Source organism: Acinonyx jubatus, chromosome D2, assembly GCF_027475565.1.
Source record: "Acinonyx jubatus isolate Ajub_Pintada_27869175 chromosome D2, VMU_Ajub_asm_v1.0, whole genome shotgun sequence".
Taxonomy (NCBI): domain Eukaryota; kingdom Metazoa; phylum Chordata; class Mammalia; order Carnivora; family Felidae; genus Acinonyx; species Acinonyx jubatus.
Window position 1 is genome coordinate 47,071,037 of NC_069393.1, and position 22,665 is coordinate 47,093,701.

Below are 22,665 nucleotides of genomic sequence, written 5' to 3' on the forward strand. Positions count from 1 at the left end.
TTACCAGTGCAGAAATATATGGTCTGTGAATTTTCAACAAAGGCGCCGTTAACAATTTAGTTTGACAAACGGTACTGGGACAACTGGATATCCATAAGTAAAAGAATTAAGTTAGATTCCACATCACAACATGCTCAAAATTACTCCCAAGCTGATATTTCTAAATTTAAGAACCCAAACTACAAAACTCTTAGAAGAAAATATAGGAATAGATCTTCATGACCTTTGGTTAGGCAATGGCCCCTTAGATTTGACCACAAAGGAATAAGCAACAAAAGAAAAGAAATAGGTAAATTGGACTTCCCCCCAAATTAAATCTTTTGTGCTTCATGGACACCCCCGAGAGAGTGAAAAGGCAACCCACAGAAAGGGAGAAAATATTTGCAAATCATACATCTGATAAGGGTCAAGTATCTGGAATAGGTAAGAAACCTTTACAACTCACAATTAAAAGACAACTCAGTTTAAAAAAGGCAAAGCATTTGAATAGACATTTCTCAGAGAAGATACAAAAATGGTCAATAATCACATGAAAAGATGCTCAATACCATGAGTCATTAGGGAAATGCATATCAAAACCATAGCGAATGGATGATTGTAATAAAAAAGACAAACAGTAACAAGTGTTGGTGAGGATGTGGAGATACCAGAACCCTCATACACGGTTGGAATGTAAAATGGTGCAGCACCTTTGGAAAACAGATTGGCAGTTTCACAAGAAGTTAAATGTTGGGTGACTGTTTGACCCAGCAATTCTGCCCCTAGGCATACATCTAAGAGAAATGAAAATATATATCCACCTCAAAACTTGTAGATGAATGCTCATAGCAGCATTGTTCATGATAGGCACAGAGTGTAAACAACCCGGATGTCCATCAACAGATGAACAGTGACACACAGTGTGTGTGTGACATATCCATATAATGGAATACTATTCAGCTACAAAAAGGGGTAACATGAGGATACATGTTACAACATGGAGGAACGTTGAAAACATTAGGTTAAGTCAACAAAGCAAGTAAAAAAGTTCACATATTATATGAGTCCATTTATATGAAATGTTCAGAATAGGAGTATCTATAAAGACAGAAAGTAGATTAGTGGTTGCTTTCGGTGAGGCTGGGGTGGTAATTGCTAATGGGTACCAGGTTTTTTTGGGGGGGATGATGAAAATTTTGGGAACTTAGATTGTGATGAATCTGATGATGACTATACAAAAACCCAAAACCATTTAATTGTGTACTTTAAGTTGGTGAATTTTATGGTGTGTGAATTATATCTCAATAAATACATCTTAAAAACTAAAAAATGGAAAAAAAAAAAAAAGGAAAACAACCCTTAGTACTGATGGGAGTCAGAGAGGACATCTTGGATGGTCCCCAGGGCATGGGTCCTCATGATTGAGGGTCCGCTGTGGCTCTCTGTCGAAGCTGGAGGATGGTGGCTACACTCTTCCGAGGCTCAAGCATTGGACACTGGAGTGGCCTTGCCACTGAGACATATGCTGGTGGTGTTTCCTCAGTGCTTCCTTACTTTGGGGCCTCCTTGAAGAGCACTCACACACAGTGTGAGGCCCCCACAGCGATGGGGACGTTGGACATGGGTGGTGTGTAATCTGAACATCATTTTCCCCACTTTTCTCAGTTGAGTCATTGCACCAACACTGAGAGAAAGCTGTTCTTCCCACACACTACGGGGAGAACCCGAGACCAGAGACCTGAGGAAGGCTGGCCAAGGTCAATCAGCATGTTAGAGGCAGAGCCAATGATCCCAGCCCAACGCTGTTCTACTTCCAATTGCCCTGTTCCACATCTACGGAATGTCTGCTCCACTTTCTGCTGAGAAAGGGAACGGGACAGGCTAGGGTCAGTCTCTCTGGTCTTTGTCCCTGTCAGGGATAAGGGTCATTATACCATCTTCACAGGGATAGCAGGGGAAGAGGATGTGGGTGGAGAGTGTCTCGGCCGAGAGTCAAATGGCGACATGTGTTATTATTCATCGGCTTCTCACGAGGTGCCACTTTCTCGTCTGGTCTACTGACAGAGGCACGGGCTGCAGCCTATTTACCGACCTCATCCCAGCTTTGTTGTGGTTTTGGGCGGCAGTAAGAGTGAGAGCTTTACTTTGCTGAGCGAGGCGAGGCTGTAACTGTCAGAACCTCTTGCTCCAGAGCCCTGCAGACTCTCCCTTAACTGAGGACGGGCACCAGGAAGCCCAGATGTCACAGGATGGTACGCACACCGTGTCACCTGGAACCCCCAACGTGCAGCTCCCTCTAGGGACCATACCAAGCAATGCTCTAGCCCTTGGGTTTACAGAAGTTTATTAGAAATCTGATGCTCTGACATCACCCTTCGGGGTTGGCTTCTTGCGACCTGGGCATCCATTCCACTCTACTGGCTTGGGTTCTGAGAACAGAGCAGAAGTTTTGGGGTTCCCCAGAAGCCCGCCACGCCTATGCTGTGAGTGTGTCTGTGCCCATCATGTCCCCCTCCACGTGTGACGGATGCAGGAGCCCTGCCCCCTCTCCACGTGGGCTCCTTCTGTGCACCGGGGGCCTGCCTGGGACACCTGGCCCGGTAGGAGCTGGGGGCCGTCCCTGTCTACCAATGTTCTTCACTCTCCCCCGTGGACCCTGGGACCCTGAAGCTCTTCTTTGGTGGCAGCTAAACAGCTCTGCCGCTTCCGGCATCGAGGGTTCATGGGAACATATTTCTTTGTTTTTTTCTCACTTGGTTTTACAGGAGACCTGGGTTCGTGCAGGAAGAGGGCTGCTCGTTTGCGACACCTATGGGATTCTGGCACCAAAGTGATGACCGGACTGGCTGTAGTCCCACACATTTGCCGTGTAACTCCCAGGGGATGTGGAAGGAACACATGTTTCTTACCCAGAACCTAGAGCGAGTGCTGGAGGAGTTGCTGTGGCACAAACTGGTCAACAGTGTAACTATTTTTTTGAGCTTGCCCATTCATCGAGCTTGCTTCCCAAGAGTAACGGGTCTGCTCCTCCTTGCCACAATCCCACAGACCAGAGGATGCTCTTTAGAAACAAATACCACGGTGAAAATCCTTTAGGGAAGGTCTGATTCGAATTTCTTCCTTCATTCTAAGCGGACTGTCACTTCCACAGCCCAGGGGCAGAGGGCTAGCCTGCCCGCCCCCTCTCCTATCTCCCCCCTCTTTCCTTCCTCTTCCCCCCCCCTTACATTTTAAACAAATGTGCATTTGTCACCTATTCTGCCACCACGCACCCGCACCCACGCGTGGCGGGGCCACCTCTCTGTGCTGAGTGTCCCCAGGGCACCACCCCCGTGGTCCCTGCCTGCCGGAGGTACTGTGTCCTGTGCTGCGGTCTTCACCGCCGGATTGTCGTCGGCTTTCAGGACCTTTCAGTTTACATCATCTACTTGGAATCTCGGGAAAGTTTATGTGGTGGGGAGGCAGGGAGTCCTCAGTGATGCTTCTGGAATGAGCCTCACTCATCCGGCCTGGTTTTCCCTGCAGGGAGCATAGTGTGGCATTGTGTCCCTGAGCGGCTGTGCAACTCCGGCGGCACAGGGCCAGCCCCAGAGCACGCAGAGAATGCGGCCCACTGCTCGAGCTGCCCCCCTCCTGAAGGCCTGCAGCCGTGCCTTCCCTGCACATACTGAGCCCGCTCGGCTGGGGCTTGGGGTCTATGGCTGCCTTCACACCTGCCTTTGAGATGCTTAAATAGCCCACGCATCCTTGGGCCTTCAGAGCTGGATTGCGGCATTTGACGCGAGATGGACAAAGAGGCCTTGCTGGGCCCCGTGTCAGGAGCAAGAGAAGCTCATTGGCTCTTGGGGCTGGAGCAGCCTTGTGTGAAATGGGGCCGATGGTCTCTCTTGGGGAAAGCACGGGGACTTCCCCACCCCCTGGCCAGGAAGGAGGAGCTCCTATTGGCTTGAGACAGCACGAGCTTCAACTGTGCCTTGCCAGAGGCATCTCCAGGATATGCCATGCCACTTGATGGTCCCAGAAGCCCAGCTACCACGGGGATGTCTGGTCACCCCTTGAAGCACTAACCTGTGAAGACCCCAAGCTCCCTGGGAGGGGGGCCCTCAGATGTCAGGAAACTCCAGTCAGGGCCATCGATCTATGCAGACCCCTTGCTGAATGTCCCCTAGGCTGGAGCCTGCGGCTCAGAACAGGCTGGCGTCTGTGAGAGAGGACAGGAAGGTAGGGGCCTGCGGGGGAGGGATTATGGGGGTGGTGTCAGAGGTGGTCTCCTCTGGCTCGCTGTCCCCCCCGTCCAGGTCTTCGGTGAGAGACGGGATGATTCTGACCATACTGTCTTCGAAGTGCACCTGCTTCTTCTTGACCAGCGAGTCGGCTGGCTCCAGGGTCAGCTCTGTCAGGGTGTCCAGGCACTGGAGGGCACCGGGCTTCTTGGTCCCCTTCAGGATGCTCTTCATGTGGATGAAGAGGGAGCCGGTCCCCTCCTTGAAGGCCCCGTGGAAGGTGTACGTTTGCTCGGTGTCCCCGGAGCCAGTGGTGCTCACGGCACTGCCGGAGGGGTCCGTGTACTGCTCTGGGGGAGCGGGCGCCTCGGGCTTGGCCTTGCTCTTCTTTCGCTTGCTCAGCAGGAAGTAGGCCAGGCCAGTGATGATGAGCATGGAGCCTGGAAGAGATGTGGGAGGTCAGCATGCTGGGTGAGTGCTAGAGAAGGGCCAGAGGCTGTCCAAGCCTGCTGTCCCAAAAGGCCATCGAGGCACCCTCAGGCCCTCCTGTGCTCCAGCCTGCACATGTGACTTGTTCTCACGCACCCACTTCACATTCAGGGGGCAGGCCTGATGCCCGGCTGAGGGACGTCAGCAGGGCCAGCGCTATGCTGGGGTCCTCACCCTCATCGTTACCCAGGGGGCCCCATGCCTGAGGTCCCCCGCCTAGTGACAGCCGACCCTGGTGCAGCCCTCCTGGCCTCTCATCACCGTGCTTGGCCTCCCTGCTAAGACAGCGTGTCGGGCTGGACTTTCAATGGGTCTGCACTCTCTTCTGAATGCTGGGCTCCAGCGACTGATCTGGGCTTCCTTCCACTCCCAGCAGCGGGGACATGCTCCTTCCTCAGCCTCCCCAGGGAACACAGAAGAAAGAGCAAATCCTATGGGGTGGGGCTGGCCTAGCATGGGCCCCCCTCCTGGGGGCCCCCCACCCCCAGCTTCCAGGCCAGAGGTCCCTCTGTCTCAGGCAGAGATTGCTGCTCTGGCCAGAGGAAGCCTCCGGGCGTCTCCAAGGAGCGGGAGGCTGTGGCTCGCTCTGGCCTCGGCAATGCTGAATCCTTCTCTGGAGTCCACTGAGGGCTGTGCAGAGTGGCCTTGAGATGCTATGACAGATACATGAAAAGAAACCACAGGGAGAAAGAGGAAGCTCTGCCTTTCGACTTTGTTTCCCCGGGCAGCTGGCTTCCTGGCATTTTAGGTGGGTCACGAGAAGGGACAGAGTTTTCACAGCTAGGGAGGAGGGGAGAGGAGGGTATTAGCAGAAGAGGTCATGGACAACACCGAGGGGCGGGATCACGGAGTCCTGGCTTCTACGATCAGACACCAGGCTGACTAGCAGGCTCTGTGAAGTTGGAGTGGGAGAAGATGAGGAGGCTTTGAGGGTCTGCCCTGGGTCCCATCATGGCACACCTTCCAAACCAGGCTGAGGAGTTTGCCCCTGAGTGGGTAGGCACTGGGGAGACAGGGATGGGTTTGTACAGAGAAATGACCATCTCACGCCCTCCGAAAGCTCTGACCACACAGAGGCATTGGAGGACAAGTCTCTGTGGGTGCAGCCTCTGGATACCTGCATGAAGGGACATTCTTGCCCCTTGACAGCATGAAGGATGTCTGACACTTCCTCATCCCCAAGATCTAGGCGGGAGAAGTCAATGGGGTCAGTGGGGGCCCTGGGAGCCAGTGTCCTTGAGGCCTGTGAGAAGGGGATTCAGCCCTTCCTGCTCAGAGCCCATCTGTGGTGGGGGTTGCTGGCCTCCACTAACTCCTGGAGGTCCTACCTGGGATGGTCACGTGCCAGACCAGGACAGGGTGGAGAAAGCAGGCCACAGACAACAGCATGTATGCCAGGAACTTCTGGAAGCAGCCCAACCAGCGGGCTTTCTCCCTTGCTTTGTAGGCCAGGGACGCTGGCCGACACCTGGCGGGAGGGAGTCCAGGATTAGTAGGAGACAGGAAACAACCCAGACAAGCCCCAGCAACAAGTGAAGCTGTTGGAGGCTGGGACTGGGTCTTTCTGTGTCCATGTTCTCTTTAGTGACCTCCGGCTGAACACTCCCCAGGGGCTGGTGGTCTCACCATGGGTTCCACAGTTAGGGGTCTTGTCTGAGTCCCTCCAGAAGGTCCACAATTTTTCTGAAATGCTGTCTAGCCCTGCCTTTAGGTCCAGGGGGAAAGGAGCCAAATGATATCAGGACTCAGCCAAGACTGGGAAGGAAACCAGGGCCCCATTGGGAGGTCCCCCGTGGAGTGGAGAAGGCACACAGTAGGGGAGATAGCCTGCTGGGACAGTTGTGTTGACTGTGCACTGCACAAGCTGCCTGGCCACCTGTATGAACAGGCTGGAATCCAGTTATACCTTGCTCACGGAGTGTTACCTAGGCATAAGATGGCATCAGCCCGGAGGGGCTTTTTAAAAAACTGTCACACAAGGACCACACATGGGCCTGGCAGAGGCCTGATGCTGAGCAGTTCTGCTCAGGGGTGTTGCTTCCAGGTTTCAAAGGAGGAAAGGTCTTGCCTTTAGGTCTATCTCCTTCATCCTCTGAATTGGTCTGGAGCAGGGCTCTGCACAGCTGAATTCTGGCCAGGCAAGTTTGGGGGCAGTGGAGGGGCCTGGAGGATGCTGTGCTGGTCCAGAGCACCACGGCCATGGCCATGGCTCATTGGTGCCCTCTGGTGGACATTCTTTTGCGACCAAACCTGGGCTGGGAGAAGGGAGTCCAGAGCAGGGAGAAATGCCCCTTCAGCTTCAGGGCTCTTCCCTGCGCCCCCCCCCCCCCCCCCCCGCCCTCCTCCTTCCAGAGAAGTTGCAAAAGATCCCGTGGCAGTAACATGCATCAGAAAGGAGGAAGCCCGTGGCCTCAGGGCTGGTGACCTTGGGAGGCAGCTGATAGCCTTGCAAGGTACCGGGAAGGCTGGATTTGAGGCCTGGCTCTTTCCCTGACTACCTAGAAACCCAAGTGTTTAGGTTCTGAGAGCTGTGGCCCAGGGACAGCCCTTGGCCACATTGATGACAGCTTCTACAAACTGAGGCTTCCCAAGATCCTTGCAGCCCCTGACTTGTCCCTGGGTCCCAGCAGGAAAAAGAACCAGTTCTCAAATCTAGTTCTGCCTACTCCAAACCTGTCCGGCCTTCTGCAGGGTCCTCACCCCTCTGTGGGTGCCCTGGATGGCAGGTGCAGGTATGACCTGTTTTTGGGGGTGGGGAGTTCTGGGTGGGAACAGGCCCTCAGTGAATGCTTCACTCTGCTCCCCTGGTTGGGAGCGGGGAAAGGAGACCGCTGAGCCCTGTGGGCCTGATCCCATGTCTAGGCGGGGGCTGGCCGCACTGTGGGGAGGGAAGCCATCCGCAGCGACTGCAGAAGCAGAACATCACCTGGGCTGTGGCCTCACAGGTGGGGGTATCTGGGAGTGTCTGGGGCTGGGAGGGGGTGGAGGGGCTGCTCTGGAGGGAACTTACTGGAAGCAGATGGTCAGCAGCTGAGCCACAAAGTAGGCCCCTTCACACACAGAGATGACAGCTCCTATAAACCTGTGGAGGAGACAGGTAAGGGAGGTCTGGTGCCATCTGGTCCGCCCTTCGCTCTCCCATAGCCTTTTTTCTCACAGCATCCGGGGCCCCTGGCCAGGCACAGCCAGCAGACCGACCAGGGGTCTCCCGATCTGTTGCTGCCACTAAGCCAACATCTAACAGGAGCTGCCTTCATGCCAGGACCTGGGCCTCAGTGGAGGGGTGGGGGCCAGGGCCCAGACATGGGTGAGGGAGTATGGGCCAGCAGGGGAGGCCGCCTTGATCCAGGCCCCTGTGTGGACACTGGCAGGCACATACTTCTACTTACTGTCACTAGGAGGACATTCACTGCTTGGCTGTAGAAACCTGAAGGCTGGATCTGTTCCAGACTCCTTCCCTTCTTCCTCTTTTCCCACTGTCCAAACCGTCTCCAGGAGGGGCTGGTTGTACTCCTTTCACGGTTTAGAGTCACTCCCATTCTCTCTGACCTCACCTGTCTGATCTGAGTTTGGGCACTGCCCCCTCAACCCCTGCACTAGTCTCCCCTTCTCTGCCTCCCTGATTCCCTGCTTCCCCTCTCCCCTTCCTGCCTCTCCACTCTGCCACTACTGGGCTGCCCCCAGGCTCCTTCTGACACCTGAATGTGACGGTATTCCTCCCAATCCAGAATGCTTCAAAAGTTCCCTGTGCTCCAAGTATGGTCCAGGGGCCTTCCAGTCAGAATCTTCTGGGAAATGTGTAAAATCATAGATTCCTGGGTGAGCCTCAGACTTTATATATTAGAATCTTTGGGAATGGAACTTGAATGTTTTGTTGGAGGGTCCTACTGGCCCATAACATGGAAATTTCTTAGCATGCCTTTAAAGTCTTACATGAACTTCTATAGTCCTCTGACTACATGGGAAGCTACTAGTGCCACAGGGCCTTTGCACAGGCTGGTCCCTCATGGAAAGACTCCCCTTTCCTCCTTTTGTCTGTCTGGTGACCTCTTGCTTCTCCGGTGTTCCTGTGTGACCTGAGCCTCTGTGAACGCCCTTTGGCAGTTCCCTCTCTAATTCTTCCATGTAGCCCAGGCCCACTGCGGCTGGGGGCCGCGGTTTCCTCAGGTTCCTGGGCGTTGCCCCTGCTACTGACCAGCTGTATGCCTATAGGCAAGCGGCTTGACCTTTCTGTGTGTCAGTATCCTCATCTGTAAACTGAGGGTAACTACACTGCTTCAATAACATTGCTTATAACAACTGAATGAATTGATATTTGCAAAGCTTTTCAAATGTGGCACATAATGCTCATTATATACATGTTAGTTATTATCTTTTTTCTTTCTCTGTGACCATTTAGTAATTAATCCCCATTCTTTCCTATTCTCTTTATGTCTCCCAGTATCTCCCTCTTACTCCTTAGCTTTTAAATTGGGTAACTAACATTTATATAATGACAACGATGCGCCAGCTATGTCCTAAGGGCTTTCAAATATCAATTCATTCAGTCCTTGTAACCATATTACTGTTGAGGCACTGTAATTACCCTCAGCTTACAGCTAGGGGCCTCGAGGCACAGAGAGGTCAAGATCCTTGCTGTGGTCACACAGCAGATCAGCAGCAGGGGCAAAATTTGAACCCAGCACTCAGACTCCAGAGCCTGTGTTCCTAACAAGCACACCAAGGTGCAGGCTTTGTAAAACAAGCGTCATTGCCTGGGATGGGGGGGTGGCAAGGAGGAAACTGAGGCTTGGGCAATAAAGTGGCTCACCAGACGTCCTGTTTGGTGCTATAGAGGCTGTGCCTCTTGAGACCAGGGAAGTCTGCTTACTCAAGTGGGGCAATGAATCCAAGGTCAGAGCCCTGCAGTGGCAGCAACATCCTACAAACCAAGGCCTCTGCCCAGGGCGCCACACAAGCCATGCAGACCCTTCAGCTAATGGTGTGGCTGCTGTTTGTGGGTGCGTGTGAGGAAGATAGTGAGGGGCCTCACAGGGAGGAGGAAGATGGGAGAGGAAGCTAGGGCAGAGAGAAGTGAAGGACAAGCGAAAGCCAACAACAGCTCAGTTCCTCCTGGAGAGTGTGAGGGTCCTGGGGACACGGAGGAGGGAGTGGCCGTCCTACAGGGCTGCGCTGCCTTTGAGGACCGAGGACCGCTCTGAGGGAACGCAGAGGCAGGAGTCTGAGATCTGCAGGGGAGCCTGAGTGAGTGCAAAGGAGGACGGCAGAGGAAGAAGGAAGAGGGAGGCTGGCGTTTAGATGGCCCTTGAGGTGTGGGTGGCTGTGAGCTCAGGAGGGTGGTGGCTGCCCGTCCCACGGGGTTATAGAGCAGTGCAGGGTGCAGAACCTAAGCCAGTTCACCGTGAGGGGCAGGGGAACCGGAGGCTGGAAATAATGTCTTCGAGGACTGGCCGCAGAGTGACCAGATGGGCACAGCGTCCTCCCAGGAAAGGGACAGAGCGGTCAGGAAGGGGCAGGGTTCTGGGCAGAAAGCAGTTTGCATTAATCGGCTACGGACCTGACCTGTTACAGCAGGATGATAACCCTACCTCTTACTTGAAGTGACCGTGCGGGTGAGCTGCACAACCGTGCGGAGAGGGGGAAGGCCGGGCTCGCTTCTGGATTCCGGAGAGACAGCGCAGAGCGGCGGGGACAGGCTCAGTGGGACATGGCGGGTGTTCAGAGCGAAGAGAAGTCACTTTCAGGCAGTGGGGGCTTCAGGCCCCGGGCAAGCTTCCCAGGGCAGAACGCCAGGAAGGAATATCAGGCTTTGGGAATGTCGAGGTGGGTGGAAAATCGCCTTGGGTGCTCACCGGGGTGAACAACGGGCTAGGAGGTGAGGTGGTGCAGGTGAGTTTGAGAAAGAGTCAGAAGCTCCGGGGGTGGAAGCTGAGTGACAAGAACTAGAATGGAAGCCAGGAAATGGCAGAGAGTATGGCCGGGAGACCCTGGCAGCTGCTGAAGGTTCTGGAAGAGCCCTGTGTTTATAGGTGGCTAATTGCGTGGTGGTGTGGACATGGGCTGGAAGGGTGGAAGATGGGAGATGGTGGGTGTGACCCGTCTAGCAGGTTGAAGACCTGCCCTGGGCAGTGATGAGGGTGGATGTAGATGGGGAGGAGAGGGAGGAGCTGCAGAGGCAGCCTGGCCACCCTGCAGGCCAAGCCCAGGCTCCCTGTGTCCCTCAGGATGGGGATGCCGAGAAGCTGATTGGTCAGAGCCGGCAGGGACCCAAGGCTTTCCTCCCTCCCTGGGTCACCACTGCACAGAGATCTCCTTCCTGCCGGGAGGCATTTGCAGAGGCAGCTGGCTGGGAAGGATGCTGGGGAGGAGCTACATGGGCCCAGGCCTGAGTCTGCGCCCTGTTGCTCTTAAGTTTGGTGACGTGGCTGAGCTGCTTACTCCCTCTGAACCTTCTAACCTGAAAAACTAGGACAGTGTGCACTTCCGTGATGCGGTCAGAGTTAAAGAACATGATGTAAATAAAACCTTTTGTGTGTGTGTGCATGGCATGTAGAAGGGCTCACATATATAGTCTCTTGAGTTGATTCCTCTCTCTCTTTAAAACAAGAGCTCAGTTAGTGGTTGCTGAATAAAGAAATGATTGGAAAGATAGATGGGTGGGTAGAGGGCGGCTGGCTGGCTCGCTGGCTGAATGGATGGATAGATGGATGGGTTGTTGGACGGATGGGTGGATGGATGGATGGATGGGAGGATGGGTGTGTAGGTAGATGAATGGAAGGAGAATTGTTTGATTTATGGGATAGTCCGGCCAAAGCCCTGCCCAAAGCAGAGAATATCCTAGAAGCCCTCTCTACTTCTTCTACCTGTGGGATGTGATGGAGTTAGCATGGGAAAGGGGTGGGGGCTACTCTGTGTTAGTCTGAAGAGACAGACTTGGGATGTGCCGAGCAGAACATGTGGGCAGGGAAAGCACATTCACGCATACTCACAGCAAATAGAAAGCCAGGCTTTTGAACCGTCCCTGGAGGAAGGTCTCAGTGCCCACGCCGATCAACACTAAGAGGGGAAGAAGAGAGGGGACAGTGGGCCCATGTGCTCCAGCCAGAGCGAGGCCCTGTGGAAGGTTCCTTGGCTGTGGAGTGAGGCTTCTCCCTGGGGACCGGGAGCCAGGGTGGGCTCTTCTCCACATGGCACAGGGATTGGTGGCTGGGAAGATGCAGGAGAGCAGGGAGCCTTCTGGAATGGTCTCTGGAAGCCAGAGGGGTTTCAGGCAGAACCCCAGCAGTGCCCCCGGGGCACAGATGCCTGTCCTCTGCCCACATGGGTCGTCCCTTAGTGTCCCCAGAGACAGTTCACACTGACAGGCCACCAGCCCCTCTGCTCCACGGCTGTCTTCCATGTGGCATGGACTTAAGGGCCCTCACTGTCCTGCAAGCCATACCCGTGTATGCCATGTGTCTGCGTGCGTGCTTGGCCGTGGGACTTCCCCAACCCCTGTCCCCTTGCCTAGCTCACTGTTCTAGCTATTTCTGTGACCTCGTTTTCACTCGCTGGTTTCATGCCTGTATCACACAGTCCTGGCTCCTTGCTTTGGCCCCAGTGCTGGTTAAGCCCCTGAGGGTTTGCTCGGACACAGGAAGCTGATTAGCCTCGTCCCTCCTCCTGCTCTTACTTGGCGGTTGGTGTTTGTGCTCAAGCACCTGACCTTCCATTTGTCCAGCGTGAATTTCTTCTCGGACTCTCCTTTCTAGACTTGCTGGCTCCGGGCTGTCTCCTCACGGGGATTCCCTTGCTCTTACCGCTTCACTCAATGAGCCGTGGCTCAGACCCCATCCGCTCGCTGATGGAAACATTCCACAGGCAGCACGGAGGTGTCCTGAAAACTTCCTCCAGGGCCGCATGGCCCAGTAACCAGAGTTCTTTCTGGTCCTAATTGATTACACTGCATCCTCTGTTTCTTCTCTGGGCTCGGATGACCCCCTCTGCTATTGGCCGAATTGTGGCTTCACCTTGTCTCCCTCCCAGAAAATCACAGATGGCAGGGCTGGGGTGTCGTGTTTGGTAGCCTGTCCATGTGTGGCCCTTCACCTCTGCTGGTTGGGAGGCTGCTTCCCTTGATGAGTCCTCTCCTCCCTGGCAGAGACATTGTAAACTTTCATCCCCATGTCCTGAGACTTTTGTCTGCTGAAGAGCAGTGCAGAGCCCCTCACTTAGGCCGAGGGTACCTCTCACTCCCCCTTGGGGGGACTGGATGTGAAAGTGCTTTGGGGAGCAGGGCACAGACTGCTTCTGTCCAGGAAGAGAGGGGCGGTGCCTGAGGATTCGTAGTGATGGAAGGCTCCGGTGTTCCCCTGGGCTTGGTCTGGAGCCGTGGAGGGCCCTGTGCCCTCTCCAGGTTCTAGATGTTCACTGGCTTGTACCCCTTGAGGGGCCAGGGATGGTGGTTGGCCACACACATCCAGCCGGCCGGCGTAACCTACAGAGAGCTTAATGCTTTCTGCACGGTGGTCAAGCTCGTCCTGGCTCCTCAACAGCAGCCCGAGACACAGGGAGGTATATACTTCCTACTCAGTCTGTCATCTTGGATAGTTCTCCCAAGGACACATGTCAGAAGGTAAACGATCTGCAGACCAAACTTGAGACTCTGGCTCCGGGTGATGGGCGGTTTCCTGGTTTCCACTGTCGGGGTGTGTGTGTGTGTGTGTGTGTGTGTGTGTGTGTGATGTGGTATATACTGCAGGCAAATGTCCATCTGTCTATTCAGTTTTCACTCAATGTATGTATCTTGCCCTGTCCTCAGCACTTAGCGTTTGTTAACTTTCCAAGTCATCACAACAGTGCTCTGTGAAGGTACTAGTGTTACCGTCCTTTTACAGAAAGGAAACTGAAGCACAGACAGTGTAAGCAAAACCAACCTACCAACCAAGGTCATTCCTGCATTTCAACCTCACATCCGCCGGTTAATAGATGAGGCACGCAATCTCTTTGAGCCTCAGTTTCCTCGTCATCCCTCTTGCACAGAATGGTTATAAGGATTCAGTAAGCTAACTGATGCCAGGCACACCACAGTTGCTCAGTCGCTTGTTAACTTTCGGCGGGTGGCTTCGTTCACATTTGTAGATTCGCATGCTTTGTGGCCAGTGGCCAGCAGGTGGCAGGAAAGGGTCTTGGAAACAGCCCTTTGCCCTGGTTTGTTAGGCCTGTGGAGAGGTATTTTGATGCCTTTTGATGGAAACAGAAGGTCAGTAGTCAGGGGGGCATTCTAGGAATGCTGTAGAGGCAGCACTGGTCTGCGATTAAAAAAACAAATCAATGGAACAGCAGAGAAAAGAGAGAGCTCTCTCTTTTCTCAGAGGGGGCCATGGGCAGTCCATGTGGACTGAGGCTGGCGGGTGGGTCTTTAAATATCAGCCCCCACAGGATGGGCAGGGAGGGCCTTGAGTGTTTTGGAGAAGTTGAGCAACATGTTCAGATTGGCATTTCAGAAAGCATCCTGACCTCGGGCACACAGGGCAAGAGGCTTTGGTGATTGGCTGAGATCAAGCAGCAGACGTGATTTGGTGACCGAGAGACAGGACCGTGGTCTGGCTGCTCCTGGCCTCCCCATCTCCTAGCACACTGGTAGCCACGAGCTCTGGTTTTGGCTCCTGCTGGCGTGCCCAGGTGCCCTTGCTCCCCTGTTTAATACTAGGGTGCCAGTAGGCACAGGACCCTAGGAGGGGAGGGCTGGTTCTGTCTGGGGGCTCAGACCAGGCACAGAGAAGGGCGTGCCTTGCCATTTCATCCTGGTTTTCATCTGGGCAGTGGAAGGCGGAAGGGTGGGACCAGAAGGCGTCTGGGTTTGGAGCCTCCCTGGACGTGACCACCCAACTGCCTCTCAGGGAGGTCCCGGCACGTGCCGGCACATTCCAGTAGGTCCCTACGTGCATCTTGTTTAGTCTGCACGACCTCCCTCATGTAACTTATGGAAAAATCCCAGCACGCATCCTGGAGGTGCGGCACCTTGCCCGGGGCATGCTGTTGTAAAGGGCAGAGGGCAGCCAGAATCAGGACTGATTCCCAGGGGCCCCAAGAACCCCCAGCAGAGGAAGGACTCTGGTGACAATGGTGCTGGTGGGGAGGACATTTCCGGGGGGCCCTCACATGGGGTGATGGGGGTGTTACATGGATGACACCCTCATTGCCATGGGCACTGGACCACTGTGTCCCCCAAACCCAGCTGTGAATGGATTTCTCTAATGTCTGCCACAGAACGAGTCAGGAAACTCCTGCCTCACTGCCTCGATGATCTGCCGAATGTCTAAACTCTGGCTCAGTGTGGTAGTAACCCATCTGACCCTCACCCCAGGCCTCTGGAAAGGGGCCGTCAGTCTGAGCAGAGTCGTCTTCTGAATGTCAGAAGTAGCCGTGGCTGAATCTCCTTGCCCAGGGCAGTGCCCCCCAGAGACCCAAGAGTTGTCCTAATAGGCCAGGGTCCAAAGTCCCCAGCGGTCAGCCTGCACCCTCATTTATGGCACCTCCTCTGTGCCAGGCCTGGGTAAAGCACAGCGGTGCAAAGGAAATATACCCTGGGGCTTGGGCAGACTGCCGCGGACCCAGGAAATGAAGAGCGGGGGAGGGTGGGAAGAGGCCACGGCACCCCGGCACCCCGGGAACAGGACGAGTGCTGGCTCCATTCTGTCTGGAAGCCGAGGACGGTTCTGCAGGGAAGGAAGGCAAGGTGATACCAGAAGCGTGGAGCAGCATGAATAAGAACCTGGAACCGCCGTCGCTGAAAAGGGACAGGGCCTCGTCTCTGGGCTTCTCTGTGCAGTTCCTGGGACCAGGTAAGGTCACGGGTTCCACACGTTCCACACTAGGGCAGTGACAGTGTGGCTTCCTGGGCCCACACCCTCAAGTCCTCTTGTACTTTGCAACTTCCTCCTGTTCCTCCAAGGGAGCCAAGTCCATTGAGAAAGCTGTGCCTTGTGGTGCTGGGAAAACCCTTGTCCCTGCAGCCTGGGTGCAGACACGTACCCTGGGGATTGGACTTGTTTCTACGAGAACTTGCTCTTCTCCCTAGCACTTATCTCCCCAAAGGTCTCCCGGGCCTCTGAAGGTCACACTAGTTGCCATGACTAAGGTAAGTGAGCCAGGGGTGGTCTTGTGGAGATGTTCCCACGGATCCCTGGGGCAGCCACACTCCCAGACACCTGATAAACTAATTGCTGGGCTCTATGGCAGAAAAGGAGAGTGGACACCCATGTACCCTACACAGTTAGGTGAGAGAGATACCCCTAACTTTAGCAACGTGGTTTGGGGTTTCTTTGTTACAGTAGGATGTGTTAATGGAAGCTGCCCACAAATTCTTTGCAATGCCTCCCATCAAGAGGTGGAGCCTAACTCCCCTCCCTTTGAATATGGTCTGGCCTTAGTGACTCAGTTCAGTAGAATGATGTAGACAGTTCAAGGACTTACACTGCTAATTCACAAAGAGCTTCCACCCAGGCCTCTTAAAATGCCTGTTCTGGGGCTACCCACCCACCACGTAAGAAGTCTGATGCTCCCGGGACCATCGTGTGCGAGGAAGCCATGTAGAGGGAACGCCAGAGAAAGAGAGAGACAGACAGATACACAGCCAGCCCCAGCTGGTTCAGCCCTCTCCACCAGGCAAGTTTCTGTGAGGAAGTTCCGTGGACGTCCCAGCCCCAGCAGGTACCAAGTGGAGAAAAATGGACGAGCCAACCCAACAGTCAGAACCAAAGCTCCAGACATTCAGCCCTTGAGGAGTCATTCCAGCCACCCCATCGTCATGCAGCAAAGATGAGCCGTCTCCACTGTCTCTGCCTGAATTCCCGAGCCACAACATTTTGAGCGTAATAAAATTGTTGTAGCCTCAAGCGACTAAGTTTTGGAGTGGTTTTATTAGGCAGCCACAGAACTGGAAAAGCAGCTTATCCTACCTTCTTAACTACCTGAGGTTTTTGGCCCAGAAGTCCCTGTGTCTGGTCTGGTCTATATTCTGACTCTCAATGTTGAGCGTGCACCCAAAGCCCCTTGGGCCTCTGGCCCTTCTCACCGCTCCTCAGCTTGGTTGTCAGAAAGCCAACTTGTGGGCTCCCAGGTCCTGTAGCAACTGTCCCCCTGCTCAACTTTGGGCACGGGCCGGGAGAGGCAGCTCATTAGGAGTGGGGGTGGTGTCTCTAGGATCCTATTCGCTGGTATAATAGCTTAGGATTTCATGCAGGATCGGTGAGGCTCTGCCTCATCCAAAGCAGTTCCCTTCTGCAGATTCATTTTACAAAGGTTCCCAGTGGAAAAAGTGAGGAAAGCAAACACTGAGGCCCGTCTACTGCGGGAGAACGCTGTGACTCGTATCTAGCACTCACCCCAGACAGCCACATCAGCCATTGCCATGGCAGCTCCCCACCTGCTGTTCTCACTGAACTGTGCTGGGAACGCACTGTCTTTGGGAGGCCCCACAGTGCCATGTGATGTAGATACAGGACTCCAAGGCCGTTTTGACTGAGGGTCTGGAGCTTCCCAAATGTTTTTCCAGGGGACTAGTTTCCAGAACTGGGGTATTTCAGAAGCCAAGAAATGAGCATGATGTGTGGCCTTCGATTGGAAGGAGGGGTGTTGGGTGAAAAATGGGACGGGTGTGTGAGAAGTGGTTTGGCCATCTTGTCTCCTGTGCGTTTGTCTTCCCAGGACCGCACGGGTGGGCCACCTGCTCTCTCCGAGGCCTCTTGTCAGCCCCGTGGATGAGAATGGGTACAGTCCTTGCTTGGTGGAATCGGACCTAGGAACTCTGCCAGGTTTCCAAATTTAGGCAGGGCTGTCTATAAGACACAGAGAAGTTTCGGCATCCAGCGAAGCCAGGACTGATGTGAGGTGAGCACAAAATTTAAAGAGGCGCTCGCTCTAAATTTAAGACCTAAATATAAGGAGGTGCTCACTCCCAGGGTGATGCGGAGGAGGCATTGGACCTTTTGTGACCATGGCAATGGGTGTCTCCAGCCCTGGCATCCAGAGACGCACATGGCCCAGGGTTTGGGAGCCTCTAGCTACTCCTGGAATCTGGCCTGTACTCCTGGTCCCCTTTCCTCCTGACAAGGCAGCCTGGCTGGTGTCTCTGCAACGCTGGCTTCACGGGGCTCTAGTTCAGTGTGAAATGGACAATCTGTGTCAGCAATTCACTCCGACAAATGGCCCTGAGGCCTTTTCCCAGAGCTGGGCGTGGAGACAGAGGAGCCGACAGTTCGACCATGGAAACAAACACCATACATGTCCCCAGAATCAGGGCTTCATTACGATAAATTCTCTGTAAGAAAAAGTTGCCCCTAAGAACAGCCTTGATCCCTAGATGTGTTGTTGTCGTCGTTGTTGTTGTCGTGCTGCAGGTGGGAGGGTGGTGCTGGGCAGAACTGCCATGTAATTACTTTTATACCACCATCAAGTGACCCATTGACTCCTTCCAACACTCCCTGTTATCTGTCCCTTAGGGCCCTGTTACCTCTCTTCCCAGACCCACAGAACCACATTAGGAGCCCCCGACCCCCCGTACAGTCTGCCCCACCTTTCTGTCTCCCCCCTCCTGCACCGTCCCCTGGGGGAGGCATCCTACTTGGTGCCCATTAGAGCCAGTTCTTCCTCCACAAGCATTTGTGGACAGGCCTGGCCTCCTCACCTTGTCCCCTGCCCTCTAGCCTCTGTCCTTCCTGTCTGGGCCGAGGCGTGGTATTTTCTTCTCCCAGAGGCCAGGGCTTTCTTCTGAGTTGCCTTCCTGAGTGGTTTGTTCTAGTTCAGGTTAGCAGGGATCAGAGGTTCTGGACCGAGACTCTGTGGTGCACCGCTTTCTGGGCATCCTTCTAGGAGTCTTGATGTGCTGGTCTCAGAGCAGGGGCGGATGCGAGCTGTGCGGGTACTTGGCTGTGGCAGAGAGAACGTGAGGCCTGATCAGGAAAGCGGAGCCCCGGCTTCTCAAGCAAACCATAACCCTCTCGTCTGCTTCCTCTTCCAGAAAATGAGGATAATAAAAGCATACACAAATGGCTCTGAATGCTCAATCTTAGTACATTACAGAGTGCTGTGCAAATGTAGACGATGGCTCATCGAATTATCAGGAGAGGCAGGTTGTTCCTGCCCGAGAGAGGCAAGTACTCTCAAGGGGGAGGAGAGGGTTTATTGTCATCCTTTCCTTCCATTAATACACGGTGTTATTGTGGCTAAAGAGCTCTTCTCTCTGCACTGATGTTGTTCATTGATTTTTCTGCCTGAGGTCCCTTCTGCAGGCCTGATTGGGATATCAGTAGTCCAAATCCCCATCCATTTCAACATCTCTTGTGTCACGTCCTCTGTGTGACTTGCTAGGGATGCCAAGGGCTTAGGACCAGTGTGCTCATGAGGACGTGGCCTGTCCGTGGTGCTGACTGCTGAGGGGCTATCCTGGGGGCCTCTGGCCTCGTGCTGCTTTTGTCTCAGGACTGACCTCATGGTTGGCTGGGGGTTGTCTGTTCCGACTCCATCACTGGGTGGAGTTTTGATATCTGTCTTACATTCAGTGCAGTGCCCTGATGGCAACAGAGGTCACTAGAGGTCACATTACCTGGCTTTTCACGCCAGGCAGTGATATTGGCTCTGGCTGCGTGGGGAGCAAGATGAGAATGTCATATTCACTGCTGCTGAGGGCAGCCTCATAACTCACCACGCCATGGTCGTCTCTCCTCTTCTTCCTCAAGTATGGTGTATCTCCTACTGGTCGTAGGATACACAAGGACATCTCGGGTAAGGATGTACCAGCTGATGACAATGGCTGGGGATGGTTTATGTTCTGAAAAGGTCACAGCTCGTTGTAGAGGTCACAGCTACACTTGCACCATTTCTAAGAACATGAAGATGTTGGAGCCAGTTGCTAAGGATCCACTGAGATAATGAGGTAGTAGCTGTAGACTTCTTAACCCAGGAGAAGCTTTGGCAGAGTCTAAGCCTGGCAGGGAGGTTTACCTGTATGTTGAGAGACGTTCAGCTGACACATATGGGCCAGCATTCAGAGACACTGGGAGAAAAGGCCAAGATTTTATAGTAGAAAATTCTAAATATTCAATTAGAAGAGATTTTAGAGTATAGTGTGGCAGTGAGTACCCTTAATACCTCTCACAAGCCTATTAGGGGAGAATTTCCCAAAGGCAAGATTTGGCACCCGTTCAATTTTCTAGACTAGATTCTTTTAACATGAGCTATAGACCAAAGTTGACCATCCAGGAGGTCTACTTCATCTGGCCTTGTAGAAGTCCTGGGGTAGATTGCAGTAAGTAATGCCCCTCTCTGTGTCCACACCCCTTGTTTTGTGACTTTGCAGTCCCCCGCATTAAAGCGAAGGCTGATTCCCCAGGCCCTCAAATCTGAGCTCAGAAAGGTGACTTGCTTCGTGCAAGAGGATGTTATCAGGCATCATGCAAGCAATGATGTGAAATGGGTTTGTGAACTTGGTCTGCTCTCTCCTGCCTCTACCATCATCACGCACAGCTACCTGAGCCAACCTGCTGGAGCATGAGGCACGCAGAAACCAGAGTGGCCCTTGTATCCTTGTAATACTACACTCCCACCCTTCCATCCACCCCCAGACAACCACTGACCTGCTTTCTGTCATTGGAGATTAGTGTGCATTTTTTAGAAGTTTATAAAAATGGAATCATACAATATACACTCTATTTTGGCTGTCTACTTTCATTCAGTATAATTACTTTGAGATTTATCCATGTGGTAGCACATATCAGGACTTATGCCTTTCTATTGTTTATTTTTTTTAAGTTTATTTATTTTGAGAGAGAGAGAGAGTGCATGTGAGTTGGGGGAGGGGTAGAAATAGAGGGAAAGAGAGGATCCCAAGCAGGCTCTGTGTTGTCAGCTCAGAGCCTGATATAGGACTCAATCCAACAAACCATGAAATCATGACCTGAGCCAAAATCAAGAGTCGGACACTTAACTGACTGAGCCCAGGTGCCCCTACGCCTTTCTATTGCTAAGCAGTATGGATATACTTGGGCTGGTTTATAACTCATCTGCTGACGGGCATTTGGGTTGTCTCTAGCTTCTGGCTGTTACAAATAAAGATGCTATGAACATCCATGTACAATCTTTTTGTGGACATTGCTTTTTTTTTTCTCTTGGGTATAAACAGCTAGGAATGGAATGGTGGATCATATGGTAGTTATATGTTTACTTTTTAAAGAAATTGCCAAATCGTTCCCAAAGTGAGTGTACCATTTTACATCCCATAAGTACTGCATTAGAGTTCCACATCCTTGCCAACACTCAGTACTTGCTAGAAAGCCATTCTAATACTACGTAGTAGTATCTCATTGTAGTTTTGATTTGTATTTCCTTAATGACTGATGATGTGGAACATCTTTTCATGGGCTTATTGGCCATCATGTATTTTTGTCAACTTGATTTTTCATTCTCTTAACATTATATTTTGAAAAGTGCAGTTTTTAATTTTGATGGCATGCGATTTATCAGTTTGTTCTTTTACGGATTGAACTTTTGATATTATAAATAAGAAACGTTGGCTTAACTCATTACCTAGAGTTTATCCCGTAGTATAAAAGTTTTTTAGTTTTAGGCGTTCCTGGGTGGCTCAGTTAGTTAAGCTCTGACTCTGGCTCAGGTCATGGTCTCGCCGTTGCTGGGTTCCAGCCTTGCATCTGGTTCTGTGCTGACAATGCGGAGCCTGCTTGGGATTCTCTCTCTCCCCCTCTCTCTGCCTCTCCCCCACTCACACACACACACTCTCTCAAAAATAAATAAACATTAAAAAAAATAAAAGTTTTGTAGTCTTAGGTTTCACATTTAAGTCTATAATCCACTTTAGTCTTTTTCTGTGTATGGTACAATCTATAGATAGACATTCATTTTTTGGTAAATGGATATTCAATTGTTCAGTACCATTTGTTGAAAAAGTTATACTTTCTACACTAAATTGCCTCTGTACTTTTTGTCAAAGCTCTGTTGTTTATAAATGTATGGGCCCGTTTCTGGACACTATTCTGTTCCATTAACCTATTTGTCTTTCTTTATGTCAATAGTGCATTGTCTTGACTTCTGCAGACTTACAATAAGTCTTAAAATCAGGTAGTGTTAATGTTCTAACGTTTATTTATTTTTGAGACAGAGAGAGACAGAGCATGAACGGGGGAGGGTCAGAGAGAGGGAGACACAGAATCTAAAACAGGTTCCAGGCTCTGAGCTGTCAGCACAGAGCCCGACGCGGGGCTTGAACTCACGGACCAAAAGATCATGACCTGAGCCAAAGTCAGACGCTTAACTGACTAAGCCACCCAGGCACCCCAGGTAGTGTTAATGTTCTAACTTTGTTCTTTGATTACAACATTGTTGGGCTATATTAGGACCTTTGTATTTGCATGTGAATTTTAGAAGCAGCTTTCAGGTTTTGGAAAAAAACTGTTGGGATTTTGACTGAGTTTGCTTTTAAACTGTATGACAATTTTGGGAAGAACTGACATCTGAGTAATGTTGTTTTCTGACCCATGAGCAGGATAGATTTCTTTATTGTTTAGGTCTTCTTTGCTACCTCTAGCATTTTTTTTTTTTTTTAGTTTATTTTTGGGTCAGATTTATTCTGAAGTACTTCATATTTTTGACGTTATGTAAATTGTATTTAAAATTTTTCATTAAAAAAACAACAAAAAAAATAAAAAAATAAAAAATTTCATTTTCTATTTTTTTGTTGCTGGTATAGAGAAATATGGTTGGTTATTGTATATTGATTTTGTCTTATGCAACCTTACTAAACCTTTTATTAGTTCTAGTAGCTTTTCTGATAGATTCCATCAGATTTTGCATAGATGATCATGTCATCTGTGAATAACAAGTTTTCTTCTTCCTTGCCAACCTGTATGTACTTTATTTCTTTTTCTTGCCTTATTATACTGGTTATAATCTTGAGTACAATGTTGGCTCAGGTGGTGAG

At 52.0% G+C, this 22,665-nt stretch overlaps 1 protein-coding gene across 6 annotated transcripts in view; it reads right to left on the bottom strand.

Annotated features, from left to right (window-relative positions):
• Positions 1–22,665, bottom strand: part of TMEM72 (transmembrane protein 72) — a 30,596-nt gene continuing 7,931 nt past the window's right edge. The window contains exons 1-5 of one of the 6 annotated variants that reach the window (XM_053207103.1): positions 18,361–21,609; positions 11,681–11,747; positions 7,702–7,773; positions 6,020–6,159; positions 1–4,642 (exon numbers count right to left, since the gene is read on the bottom strand). In XM_053207103.1, coding sequence (XP_053063078.1) covers positions 4,164–4,642; positions 6,020–6,080 — 540 coding nt within the window. In that variant the 5' untranslated portion in view covers positions 6,081–6,159; positions 7,702–7,773; positions 11,681–11,747; positions 18,361–21,609 and the 3' untranslated portion in view covers positions 1–4,163. Of the gene's footprint in view, positions 4,643–6,019; positions 6,160–7,701; positions 7,774–11,680; positions 11,748–13,610; positions 18,244–18,360; positions 21,610–22,665 lie in introns of those variants that run through there. The other 5 variants (XM_053207102.1, XM_027062574.2, XM_053207105.1 and 2 more) reach the window with 5 other exon arrangements.